The 24,572-nt window shown below is 39.4% G+C and overlaps 1 protein-coding gene and 2 long non-coding RNA genes across 8 annotated transcripts in view; 2 read left to right on the plus strand and 1 right to left on the minus strand.

The window, feature by feature from the left end:
* Positions 1-2,266: 2,266 nt before the first annotated feature.
* LOC310660073 lies at positions 2,267-9,683 on the plus strand. Of its 3 annotated transcripts, none has more exons than XR_014503119.1 (3): positions 2,267-2,688; positions 2,835-3,918; positions 9,554-9,676. It is a non-coding gene; the product is annotated as an uncharacterized lncRNA (long non-coding RNA). The 3 variants fall into 3 exon arrangements; XR_014503120.1 differs by having other exon boundaries at positions 2,281-2,688; positions 2,835-3,207; positions 9,554-9,683; XR_014503121.1 differs by lacking the exon at positions 9,554-9,676 and adding an exon at positions 6,290-6,742 and having other exon boundaries at positions 2,282-2,688; positions 2,835-3,207.
* Positions 6,863-8,202, plus strand: LOC310660070. Its single transcript, XR_014503114.1, has 3 exons — positions 6,863-7,084; positions 7,151-7,545; positions 7,577-8,202. It is a non-coding gene; the product is annotated as an uncharacterized lncRNA (long non-coding RNA).
* DMXL1 (Dmx like 1) overlaps positions 8,203-24,572 on the minus strand; it is a 69,001-nt gene continuing 52,631 nt past the window's right edge. For 2 of the 4 annotated variants that reach the window (XM_083403563.1, XM_083403561.1), the window contains 15 exons: positions 24,487-24,572; positions 22,692-22,893; positions 21,664-21,781; positions 21,101-21,163; positions 19,822-19,908; positions 18,975-19,096; positions 17,631-17,772; positions 14,155-14,205; positions 13,828-13,888; positions 13,451-13,578; positions 12,900-12,992; positions 12,150-12,241; positions 11,485-11,537; positions 10,743-10,960; positions 8,203-10,353 (listed from right to left, as the gene is read on the minus strand). In XM_083403563.1, coding sequence (XP_083259689.1) covers positions 10,129-10,353; positions 10,743-10,960; positions 11,485-11,537; positions 12,150-12,241; positions 12,900-12,992; positions 13,451-13,578; positions 13,828-13,888; positions 14,155-14,205; positions 17,631-17,772; positions 18,975-19,096; positions 19,822-19,908; positions 21,101-21,163; positions 21,664-21,781; positions 22,692-22,893; positions 24,487-24,572 — 1,741 coding nt within the window. In that variant the 3' untranslated portion in view covers positions 8,203-10,128. The remainder of the gene's footprint in view (positions 10,354-10,742; positions 10,961-11,484; positions 11,538-12,149; positions 12,242-12,899; positions 12,993-13,450; positions 13,579-13,827; positions 13,889-14,154; positions 14,206-17,630; positions 17,773-18,974; positions 19,097-19,821; positions 19,909-21,100; positions 21,164-21,663; positions 21,782-22,691; positions 22,894-24,486) is intronic. The other 2 variants (XM_083403564.1, XM_083403562.1) reach the window with 1 other exon arrangement.

Raw genomic sequence — 24,572 nt, forward strand, 5'->3', positions numbered from 1 at the left:
ACAATTTAGCTTCAGATTTACAGGTATGTGCTATTTTTCTTCAATAACTAAATCCCAATGGATTTTTTACGCCATAAGGATATAGTCCTTAAAAAAAAAAAAAAATCACTATTTTGCTATAGGGATCCTGGCAGCACCCATGTCACAAGTTTCTTTTGGCAAAATGTATTCATGGTGCATGCCCTCTTATTTAGTAGGGATAACTGGGGAGAAAAATTGAATATGTGTTTTACAATCTTCCATATTTCCTGAATAACTTCATTCCAGAATAAAGCAACCGGTAGGAATCCCTGACACCATTCATCCTACAGTTTGGTGATGTATTGGAAGTAATATTTGGAAGTGCACAATATTTATAAAGAGGTTTTGGGTTTGCTTTGTCATGAAAGGAGTCTTGAAGGACCTTGAAACAACAACAAAAAGTTGTTGGTATTCTCTTTAGCATTTATATAGCAATATGGGAAGTAGGCTAAACTTAGACCTGCTGTATTATATGGTCCCAGATAATTTGCCATTATTGTAGCTTCAGCTCCCCGTCTGTTAAGGGGGGAAAGCAACAAACAATCTTGGAACTAGCATTGGAAGTGACCCTAAAGGTCATCTTGTCTTCACTATACCACTTCAGACTGTAATGAGGCTGAGCACAAATACAAACTTTTAGAAGTCCTAGGAAAACAATATCTATGAGTAAAATTCTGGGTTTTAGCTCTTTAAATAAACCACACACTTTTTCTACTAAAACATACAAAATACTATACAGAAGTTTAAAAACAAGGAGAGAACTGTAAAAGGCAGAAAGTAAGAGGCTGTAAATTAAGTTTAAATGCTATTTTTCATAGTAAACAGAAAAATTGAGATTTCTGGCTTTTAGGAGCTTAATGCCCTGGCTCCCCTTTTCTTGCAACTACAGATTCCCTTATTAATCAGCTGCACTTCCAATTTAAAACCCTCCCTTTAGATCCACAGTCTTCACCTATTTAGGAAAGCCTAAAAAGACCTACCTAATCCTGAGAGAAAAAAGAGACGACTCATCTTCTGTCTGAAAAATGCAGTTTTAAATTGCTGTCATAGGTGTCAGGTCTCCTGTTTGTCTTGCTTTCTAATTTTGCAACGTTGCAGCACTTATCTCACAAACTTCCTACTAGTACACAGTAATTAAAAGCATATTAGTCTGCTTCAGGTGAAAAGCTTCTGGCAGTCCTAGAGTTCATAAGTCTGAAGCAGAAGCAGTCTTCCTGGCTGACATAGGAGACACAATAAAAATCCAAATGTTTTATATATGTAGAGTATGTATATAAGTAGAGTATTAAACATTGGTCATAGGACTCGTTTGGAGAAAGATATTTTTTTCCTCCTCCTCACCCGAGAAACTAACTTTGTGCTTGCTCCACTCTGCTCTCATAGTGTTTAAAATACAAAATTTGAAGATGGGCCATAGCACTTGGATACATTAATCACTTGAAGGGGGGAGGGTGAGTACAAAGGATCCTTGGCCCCAACATCCACATGCTGGGCATAGACACCTCTATAGGTCAGGGTGGGGAACCTGTGGCCATTCAGATATTGGTTACAACATCGACCCAGTATACCTGAAGGAGCGTCTTCACCCCCATCGTTCAGCCCAGACACTGAGGTCCAGCTCCGAGGGCCTTCTGGCAGTTCCTTCATTGCAAAAACTAAGGTTACAGGGAACCAGGCAGAGGGCCTTCTCAGCAGTGGTGCCCGCCCTGTGGAACACTCTCCCACCAGATGTCAAGGAAATAAACAACTATCAGATTTTTAGAAGACACCTGAAGGCAGCCCTGTTTAGGGAAGTTTTTAATGTTTGATGTTTTATTGTGTTTTTAATATCCTATTGGAAGCTTCCCAGAGTGGCTGGGGAGGCCTGGCCAGATGGGCGGGGTATTATTATTATTATTATTATTATTATTATTATTATTATTATAGCTAAGATTCCTGGCTGTTGGTTATGCTGGCAGGATCTGAAGCAAGTCCAACAAGATCTAGATGGCCACAGGTTTTCCATCCCATCTCTATACTGAGAGAACTCAAGGCCCAAATATGCCATTTAACTTGCATCAAACAGTGATTCCCATTGTGAAGGAAACTAGTGGTTTGGAGGTGAGGGGGTTAACAGCTTTTGCTTTCCTTCTATATATGTATTTATTTACGTAGTACTTTTTGTCTGTATAATTCTAAGTCCCATATCATGGGTTCCCTGGTGGTCTCCCATCTGAGCACCTTAGCAGAGCCACCAAGTGTCCAGGGACAGCCCCAGATTTGCAGAAGCCATTGTGACCCCTCCCTCTGCTGGCTCACTGGTCTCCATGGTGCTAAAAGGCCTGGTGAGCTCCTATGGTTGGATCATTTTGTGTTTGTTACAGAAAGAAGACAAGATATGGAAGTAGGATTTCTCTCAGCATCTGCATTCTGTGATGATAGAGAATTCCTCTTGAGCTTTGAGGCGTGAATGCCAAAATCAGTTTAGGGACGTAGATCAGGAGAGTACTAACTGTGGGCCCCATTTCTCCCATTTTTCTCTTTCTTTTCTAGGCTTTCAAGGCTGAGAAAAGTGTTTTCCCAGTTGGGAAGGAGAAATAAGATTTGCCTCTCCCTGAGACCTGCTCCTCACCCACAACCTCCCCCTCCGCCTTCCCCTCTGGACTCCTCTTTCAGAGGACAAAAAAGGTAAAACGCTTCTGCATATAGATGTTGCTTCCAGAGTAATACTAGTCTCTAAGTAAGGCTTCTTAGGAAAGGTCTCTCTGTAACCGAGTCCTGTTTCGAGGTTCAGAAAATAAACATATCCCATGTGACTCTTTGTTTCCCTGTAGGCTCTGCAGACCTCCTGCCAACCAGAACTGAAAACCCCGGGAAAACATGAAGGCAATGTCTATTTCCAAGGATATGTTCAGGGTATATAAGAAAGTCCCTAAAACAGTTATAATTGCTAGCCTTCTCTTCTTTTCCATTGAGATGACATAATATCTGAAGACCTGGAGGGAGAGCAGGGCAGGACAGCTTTTATACTGACACCATGAACCACAGAACCTGAACACGGAGTTTGCCCTCACTCTCTACCAATGCTGGGAAGAGCTCCACCATGGAACGAACCTCGCCATTTCCCCAGTGAGCGTGTCTCTTTCTTTGGGGCTCAAGGAAGCCCATTGGCTCAGCTGCAGCATGCTCTGGTATACAGCACTCACGGTAAGGCAACCTTCTGAGAAACAGCTTTTCGGTGAGCAGTGCATGCTGTCGTGAACTTCACCTTACAGCTTGGCCTGTCTTCCCTCTGAGAGGCCAAGGAAGCCGCCCTCCTGGGGCACCAGGGCTGCCTGGGTCATGGCAGGGTCCGGAGAGCCACACCCCACATGGCCCAGCAGGAGCAGGGACAAGGGAGAGCATGTCCTCTATGGGGGATCTTACAAGCCCAACTGGGGAGAATTTAACATTTTTAAAGCAAATGTCCTGGATTTGGGGTTTGGTTCAGGCCCTGACTCAGCAGCAGTGGAGGGTCTATCGGGAGACTTCATATGTCTTGAAAATTGGCAACCCCAGATGTTTTTGCTTCCCTGATTCTCAAGACAAGACAAACTGATTCTATTGCACACTCTTTTGCACTGACACGCTTTAAGACATTGCTATGTATAAATATGCTATTAAGCTAGAGCAACTGTTCACGCATCTGATGAAACCTTTTAAAATAATTGTTGTTTAAGCCTAAGCAATCACCTAGCATAATTTTATTTTAAATTGTAATCTTATAATTCCTAAGTTATTCCTTATAACAGAAGGCGATGGGTTATCGAGTAAAGCTATCAGAGTGCAACTCAAAGTAGAAATATTGCACAGCTGGGCTGGATCCAGATGACCACGTCTAACACCACAGAAAACAGATGCCCAGTGTTTTTAGTGCAGGTAGCATATCTGATTAGACATATTTAACTGGTGGGCAGACAAGGCTGGTTGTTTCAGAGGCTTCTTTCTTTGCATGTCTTGTTGAGATCCTAAAATGTCTGTCAAACAGTTGCTTGAAAAGCTTTAAGAGATTGAAACCATAACTTGGTATTCATGAATTACAACTGACTTAATTTTCTTTAATGATACATTTCAAGGCACCTGCTTTTTTAAAAAATGCCAATCTGCCTAGGGACATCAAATCAATGAGTAAAATGTGTGGTTGCATTGCACAAACACACTGTATCCTAACAGTGATCTCCGGATCATTAGATTTGTATAGTATTTTCCACCAATGTTAAGGTAGCTGACTTGAGAAATTCTAAAGTAAAAATTTCCACCATTTTTTTTAAAAAAAGTAGCATAATACACTGAGCTTTCTGCAGGTTAACTCTGACATTATGTGAGACTTAAAAAAAAATACTGCAAGATCTTGTGTAATATCTTCAGATGCTCAAAAACAAAAACAAAAAACCCCTTCTTATCCCTGTCCTTCCTGGAAGGCATGAAGGCAAGAAGTGGTGTCTGGTACAGCAAATTGTGCAATATTTCAAAGCAGTATTGCCATTGAGAAAATGGCAAAAGGTTTTCAGTGGGAGGGAGAGAGAAAAGAAAGAAAAATACACCACTGATGGCCCCCTGTCCCTTCATAAGAAAACCCAATAACTAACAGTCCACCTTCAGTGCAAGCCTTCCACATGAACTATTTTTGAAAGTTCATACTTGATGTGATTGGGGGAAAAATACTAATTCAGTAGTTTCTAATTTAGAAACTGAAATGATGGTTTTGTTCAAGCAAGCGATGCAATCACTTGAAAGCAATGGGTTTTTTTCCCATCAGGGATCAAATCTAAAGGGGTTCATTACCATCCACATATAGAATAGGGCTAAGTAACTGCTGCAAGTAACACCTAAGTAAAAGTCGCTGTTCAGCTTTAAAGCACAACTTGTCTTGGTCAGTGGCAACTGCTACATCAGGGTGGGGGACCAGCATAGGTCCCAATTTGGCCTGCAAAACCATTTCCCTCAAATCCTGTAACCCACACCTGATGTCATATGTGATGTTAGGTGTGGGGCAGGCAGAGACTGGGCAAGATCAGCTGCAGAACCAAGTTCCTTATGGAAAGTTTGTGCAGCAGAACCCTGTGGAAAGCAGGGTTGAAGTCACCACTCATTAGCTGCGTGACTGAGTTTCCCATGGGAAATTTGACTGTACAGCCAATCCTTACAGAAAGCCGCTCTTGCACTGCACAGACACACCAAAAACAGCAAGCAAAACTCCTGTTCCATGATGCTGTCTCATACAAAGGCAGGCCCCTTCTCTGGATCCAACCCTTGATGTTTCACGTTCGATATTGCTAGATTCCCAACTTCCCATCAGCCTCAGCTAGGTGTGGGCCAATTTCCAATGCTCAGGGATGGGGAGAGTTTTAGCTGAAAGCTACAGGCTCCATGGGACGTGGGTGGTGCTGTGGATTAAACCACAGAGCCTAGGACTTGCTGATCAGAAGGTCGGCGGTTCGAATCCCCGTGGTGGGGTGAGCTCCCGTTGCTCGGTTCCTGCTCCTGCCAACCTAGCAGTTCGAAAGCATGTCAAAGTGCAAGTAGATAAATAGGTACCGCTCCAGCGGGAAGGAAATGGTGTTTCCGTGTGCTGCTCTGGTTCGCCAGAAGCGGCTTAGTCATGCTGGCCACATGATCCGGAAGCTGTACACCGGCTCCCTCGGCCAATAAAGCGAGATGAGTGCCGCAACCCACGAGTCGGTCACGACTGGACCTAATGGTCAGGGGTCCCTTCACCTTTACCTTTAGAGGCTCCATACAGGACATCAGGGCTTTTGTTCAGCCAGAACTCACTGTAACCTAGTTCTGACACCTCTCAGGTGGGTGCCATTGTCACAGGGGAGGTGTTCATGGTGAGTTCTGACACCTCTTTTTCTGGAATATGCATGATAGCATTCTTAATGACCACAGTAGCTGAAGAGGCCACCAGCAAGCACCTCTTGAAATAGCACCAAGAAAGAGTCTCGTTACCTCCGAACACGCCTTGGTGCCCAGAGAAGATGCACTAAGGAGGTGCCCAGATAAGCACAGGTTACGGATGTAAAGTTTCCTCACTCCCATCACTCTTGTCTTTTCAACATCTTGAAAGTCTAAGCTGTGAACAAGAACTTAGCAATTATGCTCATGTAAGGAAGAATTTTCTTTAACGTTCATCATCATACACCCTCTTATTAAATGGTTATGTTGGGAAACAGCCAAACACTTCAGGCTTTCTGCACAGTTCCTGGGTTCCACCTTGCTAAATGAAGGTGCTGTTCCTCCCAAACAGAAGCAAGATCCAATCTTCTGGCCTGCAGGTGCCAGATGGTACAGCGCACAGGCGCATGCAGAAGAATGGGAAATGAAGTAAACAAAGAATCTTCTGTACTTCATAGTATTTTGTGGTCCCATTCATATAGGAGATTTTGCCCAAGAATTCTGCTAATCAACATTGCATTGAGAGGAACAAACACGCATACACAGGAAGTGCCTTTACACACGTGTGAAGAAAAACCTGGTTTACATCATACACATAGCGTACGTATTTTAAGGCAGCATGGCTTTTAATGAATTTTAACTTGACACTGGAGGTTTTAGCTTTGTCTTGGTATTTAATGTTTTCTCTTACTGTCCCTGTTCATCGATTTTTGTTCTTCCTTTTCTTGTAAAGTGCTTTGTTACAGCCGAACAGTGGCATAAAATGTTTTAATAAATACTCTATATACCGGTAAGTAAAGGTAAAGGGACCCCGACCGTTAGGTCCAGTTGCGGATGACTCTAGGGTTGCGCACTCCTCTCGCTCTATAGGCTGAGGGAACTGGCGTTTGTCCACAGACAGCTTCCGGGTCATGTGGCCAGCAAGACCTAAGCCGCTTCTGGCGAACCAGAGCAGCACACCGTTTACCTTCCCGCTGGAGTGGTACCTATTTATATACTTGCACTTTGACATGCTTTCAAACTGCTAGGTTGGCAGGAGCTGGGACCGAGCAACAGGAGCTCACTCCATCACAGGGATTCAAACCGCCGACCTTCTGATTGGCAAGCTCTAGGCTCTGGTTTAAGCCACAGCACCACCCGTGTCTCCGTGTCGTTCCCCAAAGTGGCATGCAAGGGTCAGGAGAACCCCATAACAGCATGTGTTGGAGAAAAGGGTGGATCGTGGTGTCTAGCAAGCTGAAATGTTTGCACTGACAAGTGTTGCATCAGAAGAGTGTGACACTGAATTCCTTCCTCTGCTATCAGTCTGATGTGTTAACCACTCTTGGTACAAATTCATGATCATGTATGAAATCTGTATTTCAGCAACAAATTGATTAGAAGGGTGGGAAAAAGTGCACACCTTACCAATCTTCAACATCATACCATGGTTTCCCCAGTTTGTGAATGAGCCAGATTGAGCACTGAACTAAGTATACCAAAAGGTGAGTAGAATGATCCAGCTTAAACAAACTGTTACATCCAATTCTAAGGAATTATGGTTTGTTTAAACTACGGTTTCATAACCTGGGCATTTGAAACAAACCACAGTTCCTTGAGTTCAACTGAGTTCAGTTGAAACAAACCACAGTTCCTTGAGTTCAGGGAATAGCAGTTAGTTTCAAACTTGGAAGTTGCATGTTTCAACCTCTTCACTAGGAGCACAAAAAAGATAGGTGGGAGGGAATATATTAAATTGAGGGGACAGACATGACATTAATATCCTTAAAATGACCTTCACGCTAAGGAAAGAGTCTTCATAAAAAGTTCATAGCAACTATGGCATTTTGGAACAATGATTCTCTACACGACTTTTTATTTAGGCATTATGGGTGGGTACTAAATACATGACAATATTACAAAATTTGAGTTAATAGCTGAAGAGTATTCTTCACGAACACACTCATTCACCCATTTTCCTTGTAGAAGTGCAGAACTGTACACAATATTGGAATATTGGCATACTTAAAGTGCAACTTGTCAAAAGGTTTACTGAAAAATAATAGTTCTTCTCAAAATATAAATTTCCATCTTAAATTTATTTAATTATTTTTTTAAAAAAAGTCTGAACTGCTGGTACCCTGAACTGTAAATTTTTAGTATGCTTGGCTGCCTTTGTGATTCAAATATAAAACTCAGAAACTGGAAAATTAGGCTTTGTCTCTTTAACGTTGAAATCATTTCCCCATATTTGTCTTTTGCATTAAAATGTGAAGGGCAACAGTGTTTAAAGAGGAAATGCTTTAATACATACATGAAATATAATCGTCACAGCACTCAAACTCATGATCTGCTCCAAAATAGTTGTGCAGGCTTTCTGTCCAACATAAGCATAACTTTCCATAACCCTAGCATGTATCATCCTTGTTGATGACTTTATAGAAGCCCCACAAGGGACATAGGCCACTCTACAGGCCACTCCAAGCACTTATGTGCTGGTGCTACTTCCTTCATAAGCAGGGTATTAAAAGGCATGCCTTCCAGTCATGTGACTGCTTCATGGCACATGATAGAGCTATTGTCACCAAGTCACCCCATGGCCTGATCATTGTGTCTTAAAATATCAATTGATTCACGGGAATTTCAGAGGAAAAATGATTAAAATTCAATGTATCAAACAACTGTGCTAGTTCTTTGAAATGCCACTGTGCATTTCTTCTCTACAATAGTAGCATATATGTTATTGCACAAATTTAAATGCAGGCTAAGTGCTTAGAAACCACCCCTCTGCTCCTTGCACAGAAATCTGCAAAAAATTACATTTAAAATCATATAAAATGTTACAAAATATTAAAATTAAAATGTTAAAGTATGTGTCCTGAGAATATTACAAAATTCATTATACAAGCCCTTCATTTTTGTTTTATTTACAGCATCCATTCCCAGACATTTTTTTTTTTACAATTAGCATTGTATTGACACTGTTCCCACCCCCAATATTATAGCAAAAAGTATATTATTTGCATTTGAGTAACCAGTCTCTTATCTAGTTTACATACTTTTCTACACTTCTAAAATGAAAGAGTAACCCCAGAATAGTTGTTTTAGCACATAGAAAACGTTGAAGGCTTTGTGCATTTCTATATTTTGGTCAAAACAGTTAGTGTATACACTTTTTACATTTTGGCAAAAGAAACGTGAAAATCTTATTTCAATATACTTTGATTTCCCCCATTATAAATCTATAGTATATTTCATACCCCAGATTAGTCATTTTCTTTTGCAGTATTTTCTAAATTTGCTTCAGAAAGGCAGTTACAAGGTAAACACTATGATCTAAGTGCTGGGGAGAGAACAGCATCTTTGGGCTAAATGAAAACAAATTCACCAGAAAGAGTAAATTGCATTATTTGTCTATTTCCTGAAACACTCAGCGCTTTACAAAACAATAATTCGCATTCAGCATCCTATGCAGCACATTCCTATGGTTCATTTCATCAACACTAAAGGTTCATGTATTGTTTTCTTTAAATATAATTCTTAAACAGTTTTATGAGAGAGATAATCACATAATATTTGCATATTTTTAAACAGGGCTTAGATAAAAATATATATTCTGTATGTCTCTTGGTTTAAGGAAAAGACTGCCATCCTGATAGCAGCCGTTCAAGCATGGAAAGTTCCGACACAAAGTCTACCCTTCAATTCTTAGCTCTGCATACAGAGTTCAAATTGCAACAATGATCAACTTGGATTCCAGGGATTAGGTAGCAGCGGTGGCTCAACTCTCAAGAGGTGCTTATTTTAGACAAGTACAACCCATACTCATAGCTAGCTAGGAGGAGGAATTTGGCAACAGATAGTTGTATTTATCAGGCTAACATCATAAGGCTTCGTTATGGTATGGGTCTTGAGAGGAGAATAAATGAAAAAAAGACCACGTTCACCTACAAATTAAAAACACAGCAACGTACATAAAAAACTTCAGCAACATACATATTTTAAACATTTACTGAATGATCGCATATGGTTTAGGCAAAACCAGAAGGAACTTATTAAATCTTTAAGGCATCAGTGCATCGAGGACTGAAGCGCCAAGAAATAAATATAAACATCGAAAAATGTTATTGTGGTGTTATCTGTACAATCATCAACATACTTTACATACAATTGTTACCCACTTATAAAATATATTTCAGTATTAACACCATACTAGAGCATGAATTTCACATCACTTTTCAATACTTCACTGAGTGAGCTAAATCGATCTGGCAAGATTCTCATCTTTACTGTCCCATCAGCGCCACATGAGAATATGTGATTTGCTGGTCCTGTCTCAATCTGCATGACACCTGTCCCAAGATTTCTGAAAATAGACTGTCGAGAATGTTCATTGATGAAAGTGTGAAGAAGACCAAAGTTAGATAGACTCCATACCTAAAAACAAAAAGAAAAATATTTCAATATGTGTGTTTGTTTTTGCTATTACAAGGACAATACTGTTTGCTTAATCCATTATCTCGTACTAAAATTACTTCATCAATACTGTAACTTTGATTATTGTGTTTTTTAAATATATTTTATTTTATGGTTTGTACTGCAAGCCTACTTAAACTTCTATAAAGAAAGGCAGGGCATAAATATTTTAAATAAAAATGAATTTATAGTTAAGACAATACTAAATAAGTCTTAGGTTTAAGGAAAAAGCAGAAGAGAACGAAACATGAAAGTCCTACTCAATAAAATTCTTAGGCAATGCTCTAATGAAAGTGTAATAAATTTATATTTATCAAAGTCTTAAAAAATGGAATTTTACAATGTGTTACCTTTATGTTTCCTTCAGCAGATCCTGTGACAAAATATTCTTCTGTAGGATCCACAGCAATTGCTTTAATTGGAGAATCATGACTCTGGAAAAATTGTCGTTGTTGCTTTTGCCGAAGATCTATTAAACAGGTATAGCCTTTTCTGCCACCTGATATTAATAGCTGGTGTTTTGGGGCATATGCTAAGACAGTTGCTCCAGTATCATGACAAGTAAAGGCTAAAATCCAAATCAATAAAATAAAATTAGTATTAGTATTTTTATTTTTATTTGCAGTCTTGTATAAAGCTTTGTGTAACAACAATAGTGCACATGAACTGCAATATGAAACCTAGGTTTTATAGTGCTTAACTCAAGTCCAAAGAAACTAAAATGTTACTGATTCTCCTGTTGGCTCTCATGCACATGGTTCAGAGATTTCTCCTCTCTAAGCAAATGACTACGAGGAACCACTTAAATCAAGAAATTTGCCCTCTATTAATAATGCACGTATTCAACAAGATGTTGCAAATAAGCTCTAGCACAAGTTCCAATAATCTATTGGTCAGTTGATTGCATGTAAAATGAATAGTGATTTGTGAGGAACAAGAATGTAAATCTAGACCACAGTATTTGTTTTGCAGAAGCTCAATAAAGAATGTAGTGAACTTTAAGGGAAACATAACAATTATCTGAAATGTAAAAGCTCTACCTACATATAAATATGTAGTTTTAAATTGTTTGTATGTATGCATTAAACTTACCATGCACTAAGCTACTAGAATGTGCAACCAGAGTATCCCACAGACAAATATTTCTAAAAAAGAGAAAGATAAAAATAATCAAATAAACTTTTCTGAATTGCACTTGCTGGTGCCCTCCCTTTTTATACACATCAAATAGTGCTTGTGTGTATACAGTGTGTCTACTTCACTATATCAGGATAACGCTTCCTGCATTGGATAAAATGGACTGCCTATCTGCAGCCCCTGAAAGATTGCCTCTGAGGGAATGACACTGTTGCAATAATAATTAAGTTCTACTCCAAGTAGACCCACTGAAATTCATGGCTATAATTTTGATGCATTAATTTTAATGGGTCTGCTGCGTTTGGTGGTTCTATGCTTGTAGAAATCATTTGTGCAAGGCAGAATAATGCATTTTTGCCAATTCTCTCCTACCTACTGTAGTTTCCTGTACACTCCGATAAGCTGGTCTCAAGGACTGGAGGGCCCTCCTAAGTAGTGTGAAATATGGGGTCGAGGACTTGCAGAGGGTTGGTGGAACTGGTGAAATTCAGGTGTCCCACCTTGTGCGAGCAGAAGCACTTCCCCCTACTGCAAGCCACCACTGGCACAACCCAACATAAAAAGTACTTTCTTCATTTGCACTCACTTTACCACTGTGATCTTGGAACAAGTTTAAGTACCTGTTGTCAGTAGACTGCCCAGCTGTGGCTATCAAAGATGAAGAGCTGATGAAAACGAAGTCACTGGCTGTTTTGTTATGGCACTGCCACGTCTGAAAATTGTAACGGGCATGTAAAGATTGGAAATAAAATTAATATATAATTTGATCTTGTAAACAGTAACATGTATGAGATTGTCTAAGGGCTTTCCACTGTCGTAGTAAAAACCTGAATTTGGCCCAGTAACAAATCCTCAGCCAGTATGGCAGGAGTGTTAAATGCTGATAAGATCTCGCATCTGTCAGCAACCATGCAGCATGCAGCCTTCTGCTCTAACTGCAGTTTCTGGGGCAAGTGCAAGGGAACCGTAACATTCATAGTGCACTGCATTAATCCCATCTTGAAGTCCCAATGCCACAACTATTGTGGTCAAGATCTCCCAGTCCAGAAATAGTCACATCTATCATACCAGCCAAAGCTGGTAAGGTGTTTTGTTTTGTTTTGTTTTGCTTTTACTTCTTTTCATTGAACAGAAGGTCCCTAAAACCATATCATAACATACTTTTAGAAAGTCCCCGTTTCAGAAGTGGTTTGCCATTTGGCTTGTGGGTTTTTGTTAGAGAAGAAGAACGAGCACAAAACCTGCCATTTTTCAACCAAGTATATTTAACAATAGATGTCTAATGTCTTACAACAATTAAAATACAGCTTTTCAATGTCATGGTGCTATCAAACAAAAGCAAGTTGGGGGGGGGGACTTTTTAGGCTCACCAAATATGGTTTGGGTGTGCTTCCATTAAGTAGAGACGTTTTCCAGTTTGTTTGATACAGACTTATAAACCCATCACCATCAACGATCCCAAACTGGGGGGGGAAAACAACAACATTAAGAATATGAATATATATGCAGTTCCAACATATATTGTTTGTGTTTGTGTGTTATATATTGTCCATACATTTAAACTTCTTGTATCCTAAACGTTTAAACCTGTGGTTCCCAATGTGGGGCACACACCACACAGGGGGGCCACTTGATTTTTAAGGGGGGCAATTCGAGAATGAGTTATTAACAGTGAATGGCCTTTTAGGCTTCCTCCACGTGAATAGGACTTCACTTTTTGAATAATAAGAATTATATGTCATGGGGGGAGGGGTGGATCAGGATTTTAGAGATTATTAGGTGGGACATGGCCCAAAAAAGGTTGGGAACTACTGATTTAAACTTATTGTATCCTAAGCTACTGGAAGGAGCAACCAGAGAATTTCATAGAAACACATTTCTTTTTTAAAAAAATCTCTATGAGATGCAAAAGGGATGCTACCTTATTGCCTTGATAATTGAATCTCATCCGTGTAATCCTGGAGTTGCCACCAGACCGGAAACATGTAATTTGCTGAGAATGGCCCCACTCAAACATTCTCACACTGCCATCCTGAGCACCTGTCAAATCTGGAAGAAAAAATAATCCATAAAACTTCAACACTTCTTTAAAACTAAAGTATAGTTAAAATAGCCAAAAAATAGATTCAATCTGAATTAAGAATTACAACCGCCTACAAGTATGCTGGTTTTTTCCTCCATCTTTTTAAACAAGGGGCACTTTTCCTTCCTGGATATTTTCAAACATTTTCCCCATACGCTGCATAATAAATTGGGACTATTGCAAACATCAAAATGGCCTAGAAATATTAAACTTACAGTAAGGTAGTGTTGGATGGGAAGCCATTCTTCGAACATTATTGATAGCCTTCTTGATCATCTGTTAGATGTGCAAAAATAAATAGGTAAGATGCAAAATTGATCAGAAGCCTTTAAAAGTAATTAGTGATGTAAAATGCAGGCGCTACTAAGTTTGTTTACCTTCATGAATTTGGGGCTGAAATATGGATGGAAGTCAATGAAAGCTACATAATTCCCTCAGCATTAGTGCACACTGATATCAACAGAACATAACCCCTGAGTGTGGGAGCTTTCGTTCCACAGGACTAAGGGTCCCAATAGAGACACTCTAGGCTGCATTCTTACCTCTTTTCTTGCCAATTCCTTTCTGATTCCATTAAAATTATTGGAATATTCCTGTATATTGTAAGGTAAGTAAGACAGAGGTAGAAGCAGAAGCATGTAAGAGAGAGGCAAACAAACTTTTACAGAAGTTAACTAGGAATGAAGAACATTATGTTTTGCATTTAATCAATCACAGAAAATTTAGTTGTGACTTATTTGCATTAACTGGAAAATTATGTACAGTGGTGCCTCGCAAGACGAAAAGAATCCGTTCCGCGAGTCTCTTCGTCTAGCGGTTTTTTCGTCTTGCGAAGCAACCCTATTAGCGGATTAGCGCTATTAGTGGTTTAGCGGCTATTAGCGGCCGTTAAAGGCTTAAGGGATTAGCGGATTAGCTGCTAAAAGGCTATTAGCAGCTTAGTGCCTTAGAAAAAGGGGGTGGGGAGCGAAAAAAAATCACAGGAACTCGCAAGACATTTTCGTCTTGCGAAGCAAGCCCATAGGAAATTCGTTTTGCGAAGCACCTCCAAAATGGAAAACCCTTTCGTCTAGCGGATTTTCCGACTTGCGAGGCATTCGTCTTGCGGGGCACCACTGTATCTAAGTATCCTTCGGTTAAAGAGCATGTATTACAGCAGTTAGTAAGGTATTGACACAGCTATGTGGCACATTCATAAAGCCTAATTTTTAAGGAGTTTCCTAAATACTCCTGCAGCTTCTCCTTTCACACTTAATTTGTCTCCCCTGCCCCCATTACTTTTACATATGCTTCTTTCTTCATTTCTTATCCCCATCTTCTCTACTCCAAGTTTATTTTTTAATATTAACCTTTTATCTCTTTATTTCCCATCAGTACCCACTTTGGCTCTTTGCCCCTCAGAAGAGGGAGGAGAAGCATTCTGATTTGGTAAGTGATTAGCAGGAAGGATGGGAGAACTGGAGTGTGGATGTGGGATTTGGAAGGGCCAGAAGATGCAGGAGCAAGCCCCAAATGTTTCCTTCTCCCTCAGTTCATCCATTCATTCCTCCTCCTTTTCTCATATTTGGCTGGGCACTCTGTCCTCCTCCTCTCTCTCTCTCTCTCTCTCTCTCTCTCTCTCTCGCTCCTTTCCAACTTTGCATGGTACATCTCACTCTCCAACCCCCTCTTCCTTCTGTGTGTGCTTATGCACTCAACGGTGCATGTGAGCAGCTACTGGGAATGGTGTCAATCCCACGAAAAGGCTATGAAGCCCACGTGTGGTCCCTTGCCCACAGTTTGAGAAAAAATGTAGAGCAAAAACAGAGTTTAAATTACGTCAAAAAGGCAGACACATTAAGGAAAGTGTTTCATCCGCCAATGTCATTTGAACGAGGCATTATTCCATAGCTAGCAGTGCCTATTTCTAGGTAAAAGATTAGGTAAAACAAAACATGGACACATCCAGCTTTGCTGAATACCGCACACTTGCTTTGGTCTTCCTAGTGTAACAGCTGAAGGGAGTACTCAAAATTCCTTCTACGTGGATGTGTAAGTTGCGCCAATACTTTAGCATGGGCAATTTGCCCAAGTTCTCCCTTTGGATGTTACATAAAAACCATAAATTTGAAGTAAGAATTCAACCTTGCAGCAAAAGAAGATATATGGGAATTACAATGCATAGGATCACAGCCTTGCTACTGTCTGAGCAATTACTATCTTCCTACAGTATCACTGGGCTCAAATATACACGCCTTAGAGATTATTTGAGATCTTAGTGTAATCCATTTTACTTTTGCTCTATTTTCTCTACTTTTTGCAAAGGCAAAAATGACTGAGCATGGATACAAAAATCAAAACCAAGGATACATATAGAACCCTTTCAAGCAGTTATTTTAAGTAACTAGTTCCAATATTTTATAAACTGAAGCTAATCCCTGATAGTTGTATCAAGTTTTATTTATTTTGCTTTGTGTTTGGCAACTTTAACTCACTAACTGCAGATAAACCTGCCATTTTTCCTCCATCAGGAAATAAAGGGCATGAATGAGATTTGTAAAATATATCCAGTGCCCAACATCTTCTGGACCAATATACACATAATGGCTCATGCATGTTTCTTTAAAAGAATCATCAACTGAAGAGATTAAAATACAAAAACAAGTGAGCTTTCCTAATGTAATAGCAAGCAGCTTGCACAGCCTCAGATTCCTACTAGCAGAGCTGATGTGAAAACTCAGAACTGGTGAGGATTTAAAACGTTGGGGAGTAAAAGTAGAGAGATGTTTTCAGAAGTGTTCTCTTCTGAGGAAAGTGTCAGAGCAGCTGGACCAGAACTAAAACTTCAGAATCGCTTTAGAGACAGCATGGAAAGGTAACCAAAGCTAAGGAAGAAGAGGTCCTAAGAGGTTGGGGAATCCAAGGGGATGTAGAATGGAGTCAACAGCGGACTGAGTTACATTGGACCAAATGAAACACAGATGGAGAAAGAATCCTGAAGAAAATGCAAACAGAAAACGCACAACTGAGGACTCTAAGTGACTCTCAGTTTCAGCACTCCCACCCCACAGTAAGGGCACAGAAATACTTGACCCCTATTGTAAAGAGTTGTTGTAAGGGTTACAATTAGACGATGCATGTAAAGCATTTTGAAAGCTCTAAAAGGTACTATATTGATGCTGTTTTGTAATGAATTATTCTGCTTAAAGGAAACTGGACTTAGGCAGTAAATAAAACTAGCTGGGAGTAACAGTGGCTGTAGTAACAAAAGGGACAATTTTACAAGACATGGCTTTTCTATCATTGTAACACCATGATGGGAAGATCCACAGCTAGTAAATTCTCCCCAAGTACAAAGGTCATATCAAGGGCCAGACATGAAGATCAGTGAAACTCAAACAACAAAAAAGGAGAGCTCAATCATGTGTAAAATTTGAAATAAATGGCCAAGGAAGTAAACCCTAGGCTGAACTCGGATTTCTCTCGATGTTTATCCTTTGCACAACATAATAAACTTCTGAATACTGGGCATCAGAACCAGGCTCTGCCTTTGCTTCCCTTCTCCATCTCTGCCCTTTGAAAGGAACCGATGGCAAAAGAGGCAAGCTGAGGAAACTTAGTATTAGCATGGTACCTTTTGGAATGTTCAAAATGCTTCATGAATTTGTGTCACATTTTCAACCACCAAATATGGACAGATTAGTTTTATACTTTCTGTGCTACAATTAGGGATTGAGAATTCAACCAGCAACTTCTTAACTGATATATCATGTTCTTAGACAATGCACTATTACTAAACTTTGCTTTTTTTCCAACAGCGTTTGGATTGTCTGCACTGAAGAAAACTGTTAAATGTATGGATTCACACAGTAACAGAAGTGCTGAGTTTCTTGAGTAATTACTAATGTTTTAATCTTTAATAGCATTAGAAGTGTATATATTCTGAATATGATCTATAACACCTAATAAAACTTAAATATTCAATATTAAGTGTGTAATAGTGTGTAATTCAAGGATTATTCTATCGCAGGTGACTCACCACAGCAGCACCTCTGCCAGTCTGGGTACTACCAAGCCAAGGCATGTTGATCGGAGTGCCAGGATTGCTGTGAGTATAAGGAGTAGTTCCCTGAATGTTTCCCAAGTCATCACGAGCATGGATAACCAAGAAATCATCAGCTCTATAAAGGAAAATGTTCTAATGAGAATTTTATGTTGCAAGAAACGGCAGTTGTTCAGCCCATCTGCATCTACAAATTACAATGCAACATCTCTAATTTAGGCTACTGTAAAATGGTAAGAGGGGGCTGTGTCAGGCTTCGGGGAATCAGCTTCCTCCCCCCCCCCCCCCAGGTAGTAAATAAGAAGATCAAACGAAAGGAACGCCTTACCAATTAGAATATTTAATAACTACAGCAAGAGAATTAAGAACACATCTCCTAGAAATTGTAAGGATCACACACCCCTCTGTCCCTATTAATCTACATCACTCCTACATCTTGTAATCTGTGCTTGTACCCTCTGCACTTTCTGTTCTGAGATTTTCTGAGCTCTTTGTGACCTTGGGGAGGGTGGTGGAGGAATGCTGCCCAATGACTGTGAATCTGTCAACCCTCTGTCTCGCAGGGTTGTTTCTTCTGCTAGCTGTTCCCATTCGTTATTTCCCAGCTTCTGCCTTCTGAGCTATGTCCCTCTGCAAACCACTGTTCCAAATCTATACTGTCTTCCTGCTCCTGGAAAGGTTCAGGAGCAGGGGGAGGGGGTGGCTCCCACCATTTCTCCTCAGTGCAGCCCTCCTCAGCATGGTCCCTGACAGTCTGCTGGGTCTGGCCAATGGTCCATCTGGTCCAGCATCCTGTTAACATAATGCCGTTAACCAGATGCCTGCTTATACTTGACTCTTTGAGTTCAGAACTAAGGTGACCATATAACCACTTCAGTGTCTGGGTCAAAGCAGGCCAGTCTTTTGAGACAGCATGACAGCTAAGCCAACAGCTGCCAAGGGGGGGGGGGTGATTGCTTTTGTCAACACAGGTGGACTGTAAAACCACAGCAAATAAGGGTAACAGAAAGGCGGCGCTAACATTGGGGGAAGGGTGGTCTGGGAACTGAAGCAAACAGAGAGGGGGAAAGTCCAGGGCTGAGGAGATAAAGAAAATCAGGCTGGAGATCCCATAATACTCTTAGATAAATGTTTTAATAACTTTTTAAAAACTAGTTGGATTAAGAAATTAACAGTCTATCGTTATCATGTATTATTATCATGTATTATTATTATTATTATTATTTTCATTTCTATAGCGCTTTATATTTTTAAGAAAAAAATAAATTCATGTACAGAAGCCAATGTTAGGAGATATAGCCAACAAACGAAAAAATATACCCTTTAGCTTCCACTTCTACATCATCATCAACCCAAGTGTAGATCTGTGTAGCAAGAATTCCAGAAACATCTAGTTCTTGAACATCGTGACTTGAAGCTATTGCAATACAATTCCTGTTGGCCTACAATATACAAGTGTAAGGGGGAAATAATAAGCTCAGGACACCACCGGTTAACAATACCTTTAATTCCACTATTGCCTGTTCACCACTGAAAACAAAAGCCCCATGGAAGCGTGAAGTTATGAGTGTGACAGGGTGTTTAAATGAATCCGCATTGGCAGAGCTCCACATAGCTTCATATCATTTGGGTCCCCAACCGCACCAATCAACTACTCTTCTTTGGGTGGAAAGTGCAGAAGGTTAAAAATATAATATCCACGCTGCAGTCAGGTTCAGCATCTGCTTCAGCAAGCTTGTTTCCAAAATTGACCAGCCAGATGCCCCAGGAAAACCATTATCAGGGCATGATTGAAAAAGCTATCTGCTATCATTTTTTCAGTCAGTATTATTGCATTTCAAAGGTTCAACTGGATGAAAAGCTGCCCATATATATGACTTTTCATTTATGTTGTACCCACTCAGTTCCATTGCAACCATCTATTTATGTTGGTAGTAGACCAAAGTTTCTAGAACAGCAGAGTTACTGCAACAAAGATCGCTGTGCCTTTTGTGCATGCAGAACACAACATAATATTGACTGTAGGAGAAATAAAAATGGTGGTATTACCTCTAGCTAAGGTCTGACTATTTTCTTTAAATATTACAATAGCCCTTCCTTCTTGTGAGCCTGAACTACAACATTCCAAAATATTCATTTTTTTAAAACACCCCATTTGTGTGCATACCTTGTTGACAGCAAAAGCAGTGATAATGTCAGACTCTTTATGGATAATTCTAGCTTTACTTCCAGGGTATCCCATATCAGTCTCTATCTGTATATAAAAGGGAAACAAAGAGAGAGGGGGGTTACACACATACCTTTTTTAATCAGTAAGATTTCTATCTTTCTAGCTCATGCTGAAATATAAAAGCTACATATTAATCAGGAAGATTAATCAGGATGTCACATGGAGGAGGGAGAAAGGTTGTTTTCTGCTGCTCCAGAGAAGTGGACACGGAGCAATGGATCCAAACTACAAGAAAGAAGATTCCACCTAAACATTAGGAAGAACTTCCTGACAGTAAGAGCTGTTCGACAGTGGAATTTGCTGCCAAGGAGTGTGGTGGAGTCTCCTTCTTTGGAGGTCTTTAAGCAGAGGCTTGACAACCATATGTCAGGAGTGCTCTGATGGTGTTTCCTGCTTGGCAGGGGGTTGGACTCAATGGCCCTTGTGGTCTCTTCCAACTCTATGATTCTAAGAGTTCTGTGCTACTTGAAAGCATGTTACTTTTAATTAGTTCTAGATAGTCCAGTAAAAAAAGGTAAATTGTTATAAAAAATTAAAACACATTTTAAAAGGTGTAACAACTTTGCATCCTCTCTACTTTATAATCATTTATTGTCCCATCACTGTTATATTTAGTGCATAACCAGAAAACTAGAGGGAAAAAAGCAATTTCACATAAAGATGAACCATGTCTACCTATGAAATATTTAAAATTGACTCGGTATCTACCATTTAATAGTTCAGAACCAGTCACAAATAATGTGAAATTTGTCAAGAGCAGCAATAACCATATGAACAATTCTACAAGTCAGAAGGTTATAGAGGGGAATCTTCTGTTTTTGTATGTTAGGCCTCTGTTACCAAGCCCAGAAATACCAGTATACACATTACTTATGCACTTGTCTGAAACATAGAAGTATCTATGAAGGTTTTACAGGTTGCTGGTTGTAGCCTTTAAACATAATTACAATTAAAGTCTGCATAGTTTATCAAATACAAATAAAATTAATCCACAAATCTGCAAGACTTGACACAGTTGACTCTGGGGGGAAAAAATCACATACAAAGGAGACCAGACGATTGCTGGTGTTAGTCCACTCTGTATCTTCCCAATCAATACCAATGAACCACATAATGTGTTACACAGTTAAAACACACACACACACACACACACACACACATTTTGAGTGTAGGCTATAGTTTTCCCATATCACTATTTATTTTATTTCACATATACCTTATTGATTCCAGGCTCCTCCACTGAAGTACTTTTGATATGTTCGTTTTGGTCTTCTATTGACTACACCAGAAAAGAATAAATCACATGACAAAAGACAAGATGAGACTAACATGAAACTATGAGGCAAGGTTAACAATTACATAGTAGTTTTATGAATATGGAACAACATTTAACTTAGTGGAACAAAATTGTGGAATGCTGCAATAAACTTCTTTGAAGTACATTCTCCGAAGTACATCAGAAAGAGTTCTATACCTTAGATACTATGGTGAAGACTTAACTCTCAGTTCACAAATGGAAATTGGGCAAACTATAATAAATGTATTTATGCCAGACAAATAATACTCTCATTATATTGTTCTCCAGCCAGTGAACTTTACTGTTTACACATTAAGCATATGCAACCTTTGTATTTGAGGAATGTGGCGCCTTGGAAACTAGAACAAGCTTGGATGGGGGTTGGGGAGGAGACCCTGTGAGTTCAAAAATTTGAGGAACGCTGGCTTAAGAAAAGCCAAGTAATGTTATTAAATTTCTGTATAAAAACATACAATACATACCTCATTCAAGCACCTTTTCTTTGAAAATATGTTTCTGATGAAGGTTTCCTGGACCATTTCTTGTTTAACGAGATATTGCCAAAGTCTCTTCACAGATAGTGCATTATTACTTTTAGACCTAAAAATGAAGAGAAACATGTTTTTAAGCATGCTGCAGTTTCAGAAGCTTTTTCTGTAAGCCCAGTTTATTCCCACTACCTTTATAAATCTGGCAGAGGAGAATCCAGATTTGCTCATTGCTCAAATCAATGCCAGGGAGGACGCAGATGACCGCCAAAGAGAATCATTTTTTGCCAGCATGAAATTAATAATCATGTTAACCTATTCATATGGAGCCAAAGAACTAATCCCTCAGGTTTGTTTTGTTTCAAGGAAGCTAGGTTTGAAATTAAGATGACCCAGTCTGAGCAAGGAGTGCAGATGTCATCTGGAAAAGCAGCAGAGCATCTTAGCAAATTTTGATGAAGCACAACCAAAGGTAACAGAAAGAAGAAGAAAACGCTAAGTAATAGTGTAAAAGATAAAATAAAAGAGAAGAAACTGGATAAGTAAAAATAAGGTGGGTGAAGAAGCTCTCTTATTTCCATAAAAGTTCTTATGTTTCCTTGCACATTAAGGTGAAACTTCCTCCAGAAAACAGCAAAAGGTATTTCATTAGATTTACTTTCTTGTTTGTCTTTGTAGTGTTCGGTTTTGGAGAACTAGCGGAAAGGCACCACAATATATAACTTAAAGCACCAGTTACAGTCCACTCAAACTCCATGTTTATCTGCATGATTCATGTTTGCAAAATTGTGGTTGCTTTGCCTTTCCACTTTTAAATATACTGTTTTTAGTGTACATTAAAATACAATTTATTCACGCACGCACACTGCAGAGGAAACTTGCTTTGAGGTAACACATCCACGCTATGCTGACGTACGCTTACAACACTAATTAGAATGCATTGCCGATATGGAAATGTGAATGACAACTGGTTTACAGAGCATGAAAAGTACAAAAACGGCAGAGCCACTGTGCACACTTACTTAAAGGGGGTGTTTGTTGGCTCTAGCAGGGCTTTGTGGCGAAGTAGTGCCGGGCCAGAAGAGGATGCATCTTGAGAAGTATGAACAGAAATGAAGTTTTCTGGCGGGCCGCCATGCATCTCAAGTCGCCTAAGAAGAACTTGCTCCCAGCGTTGAAGTATCTTTAGTACTGCATGACACAGTGGGGAACTAACTGGAAGCTCTAAAACAAGAACAAGTTTTCCCTTAACTGCAATATATTAAGGAACTTTACACTCTATTTTCTGCTAAGGTACTGCTGTCACATCAATTGCAGATTTTACTCTATGGATGGAGCCTGCACATTTTCCTGTCAAGATTCACACAAGCGAGGCAACCAGAAATTAAAAACAAAATCAAACGGACACATAAATTGACATGCTAAATTTGGGCATGGGCTAATGAACTGTAGGAGTAGCTATCAAAGCAAAGCTGGAGATGGCAAACTGGTTATGAAATGAGGAATAACAGTTCTTTAGCCCAACCCTAAAATCCTTTATATATGTTGTTCATGTATGTATAAATATTTTTAGTTACACTTGATCCTGCCTTTCCTCAAAAGAGCTCAAGATGACATACACACCTTTTTTTTTTAAATCTCTGTGAAATAGTTACTGGCCCAAGGTAAGCTAATAAACTTCATGAATAAATGTACATATGTATCTTCCAAATCCTAGTCTGGCACCCTCAGCTAGTACAGCACACCAACACCCTGGTATTAAATGGAGCTTAGTTCCTCAAAATATGACTTAATATGATAATTATTTTCAAGATTTAACACAAAACAGACCCTTTTCACTGTTGCATAGATTCTAGCCTGTTAGCTGGCTGTATGTGCTTTTTATAAAGGCAGTATAAAAATATTACTGCTAGAACATGGCTTGGTATGTAACTTAAATATATGCTCGTTCAACATGAGCTCGGGTTTAGCCACATTTAATATTTCAGCTGCTGTTGTACTGGAGGATGTAAAAAAAAAACACTCTCTCTTTAAGAAGCTCTGTAAAGGGAGGTTTTAGCACCTGCGGCTCATGATGATATTCTTGCAAAACTTTTACTCTTAAAACTCCTCTCACTCAGTCCCCTTTGAATATTCACTCACAAAGTTCAAGAGGGATCATTACTTCAGCATCTGGACATTATATTAGCTTCTCATCCACATATTTCAAGAGTATTGTCCCTGTTATACCTAATTGCAAATTCAAATGTATGCCTATTGTGTTTTATAACTTCCTTGATATTGTATGTGAGCTGGAACTGGTCTGTGATCGAAATAATAAAATTCATTCAGTCCTTTTTCTCAGTCCTTAAACAACGCCATCCCACAATGCCTTTCAGGAAAACAAGTTTGCCTTTTACACCAACTAAAACTCAACTAGACTTGTAACTGCAAGCAAGGACTAAAGAACAGTTGCAGTATTATGATAACAGATAGAATCAGATGTATATAGATGGAAAATAAGATATGGACATGCATGCATGAATAATAAATATAATGGAACCATGGAGAGGGTAGAGGGAAGTCAAGGGACTGGAGAAATCCCACACTGTAATATTGTATTGATGTTTATTTTATATTGTTTGTTATGAATAAAACCATTTTTTTTAAGTAACTGCAAGCAAGGATGTACACATATGTATGCATTATTTTTTTCATTACCAACAGTTGTATAAATTTTATGAAATAATAAAAATAAGCACCAGTAAAATGGGTTAATTAAGGAATATGAGGGAATTCTATATAAACAAATCCAAAAACCCACTAAGACAGACTTACCTGAAAGATCATGCCCAGCCATAGGGTAGAAAGTCTTCAAGTTCTGGAGGACAAGCTGAACCATAGCCAAGCGCATCAGAGACCAA

Source organism: Podarcis tiliguerta (genome assembly GCF_965153285.1).
Source record: "Podarcis tiliguerta genome assembly, chromosome: 11".
In the NCBI taxonomy this organism is placed as follows: domain Eukaryota; kingdom Metazoa; phylum Chordata; class Lepidosauria; order Squamata; family Lacertidae; genus Podarcis; species Podarcis tiliguerta.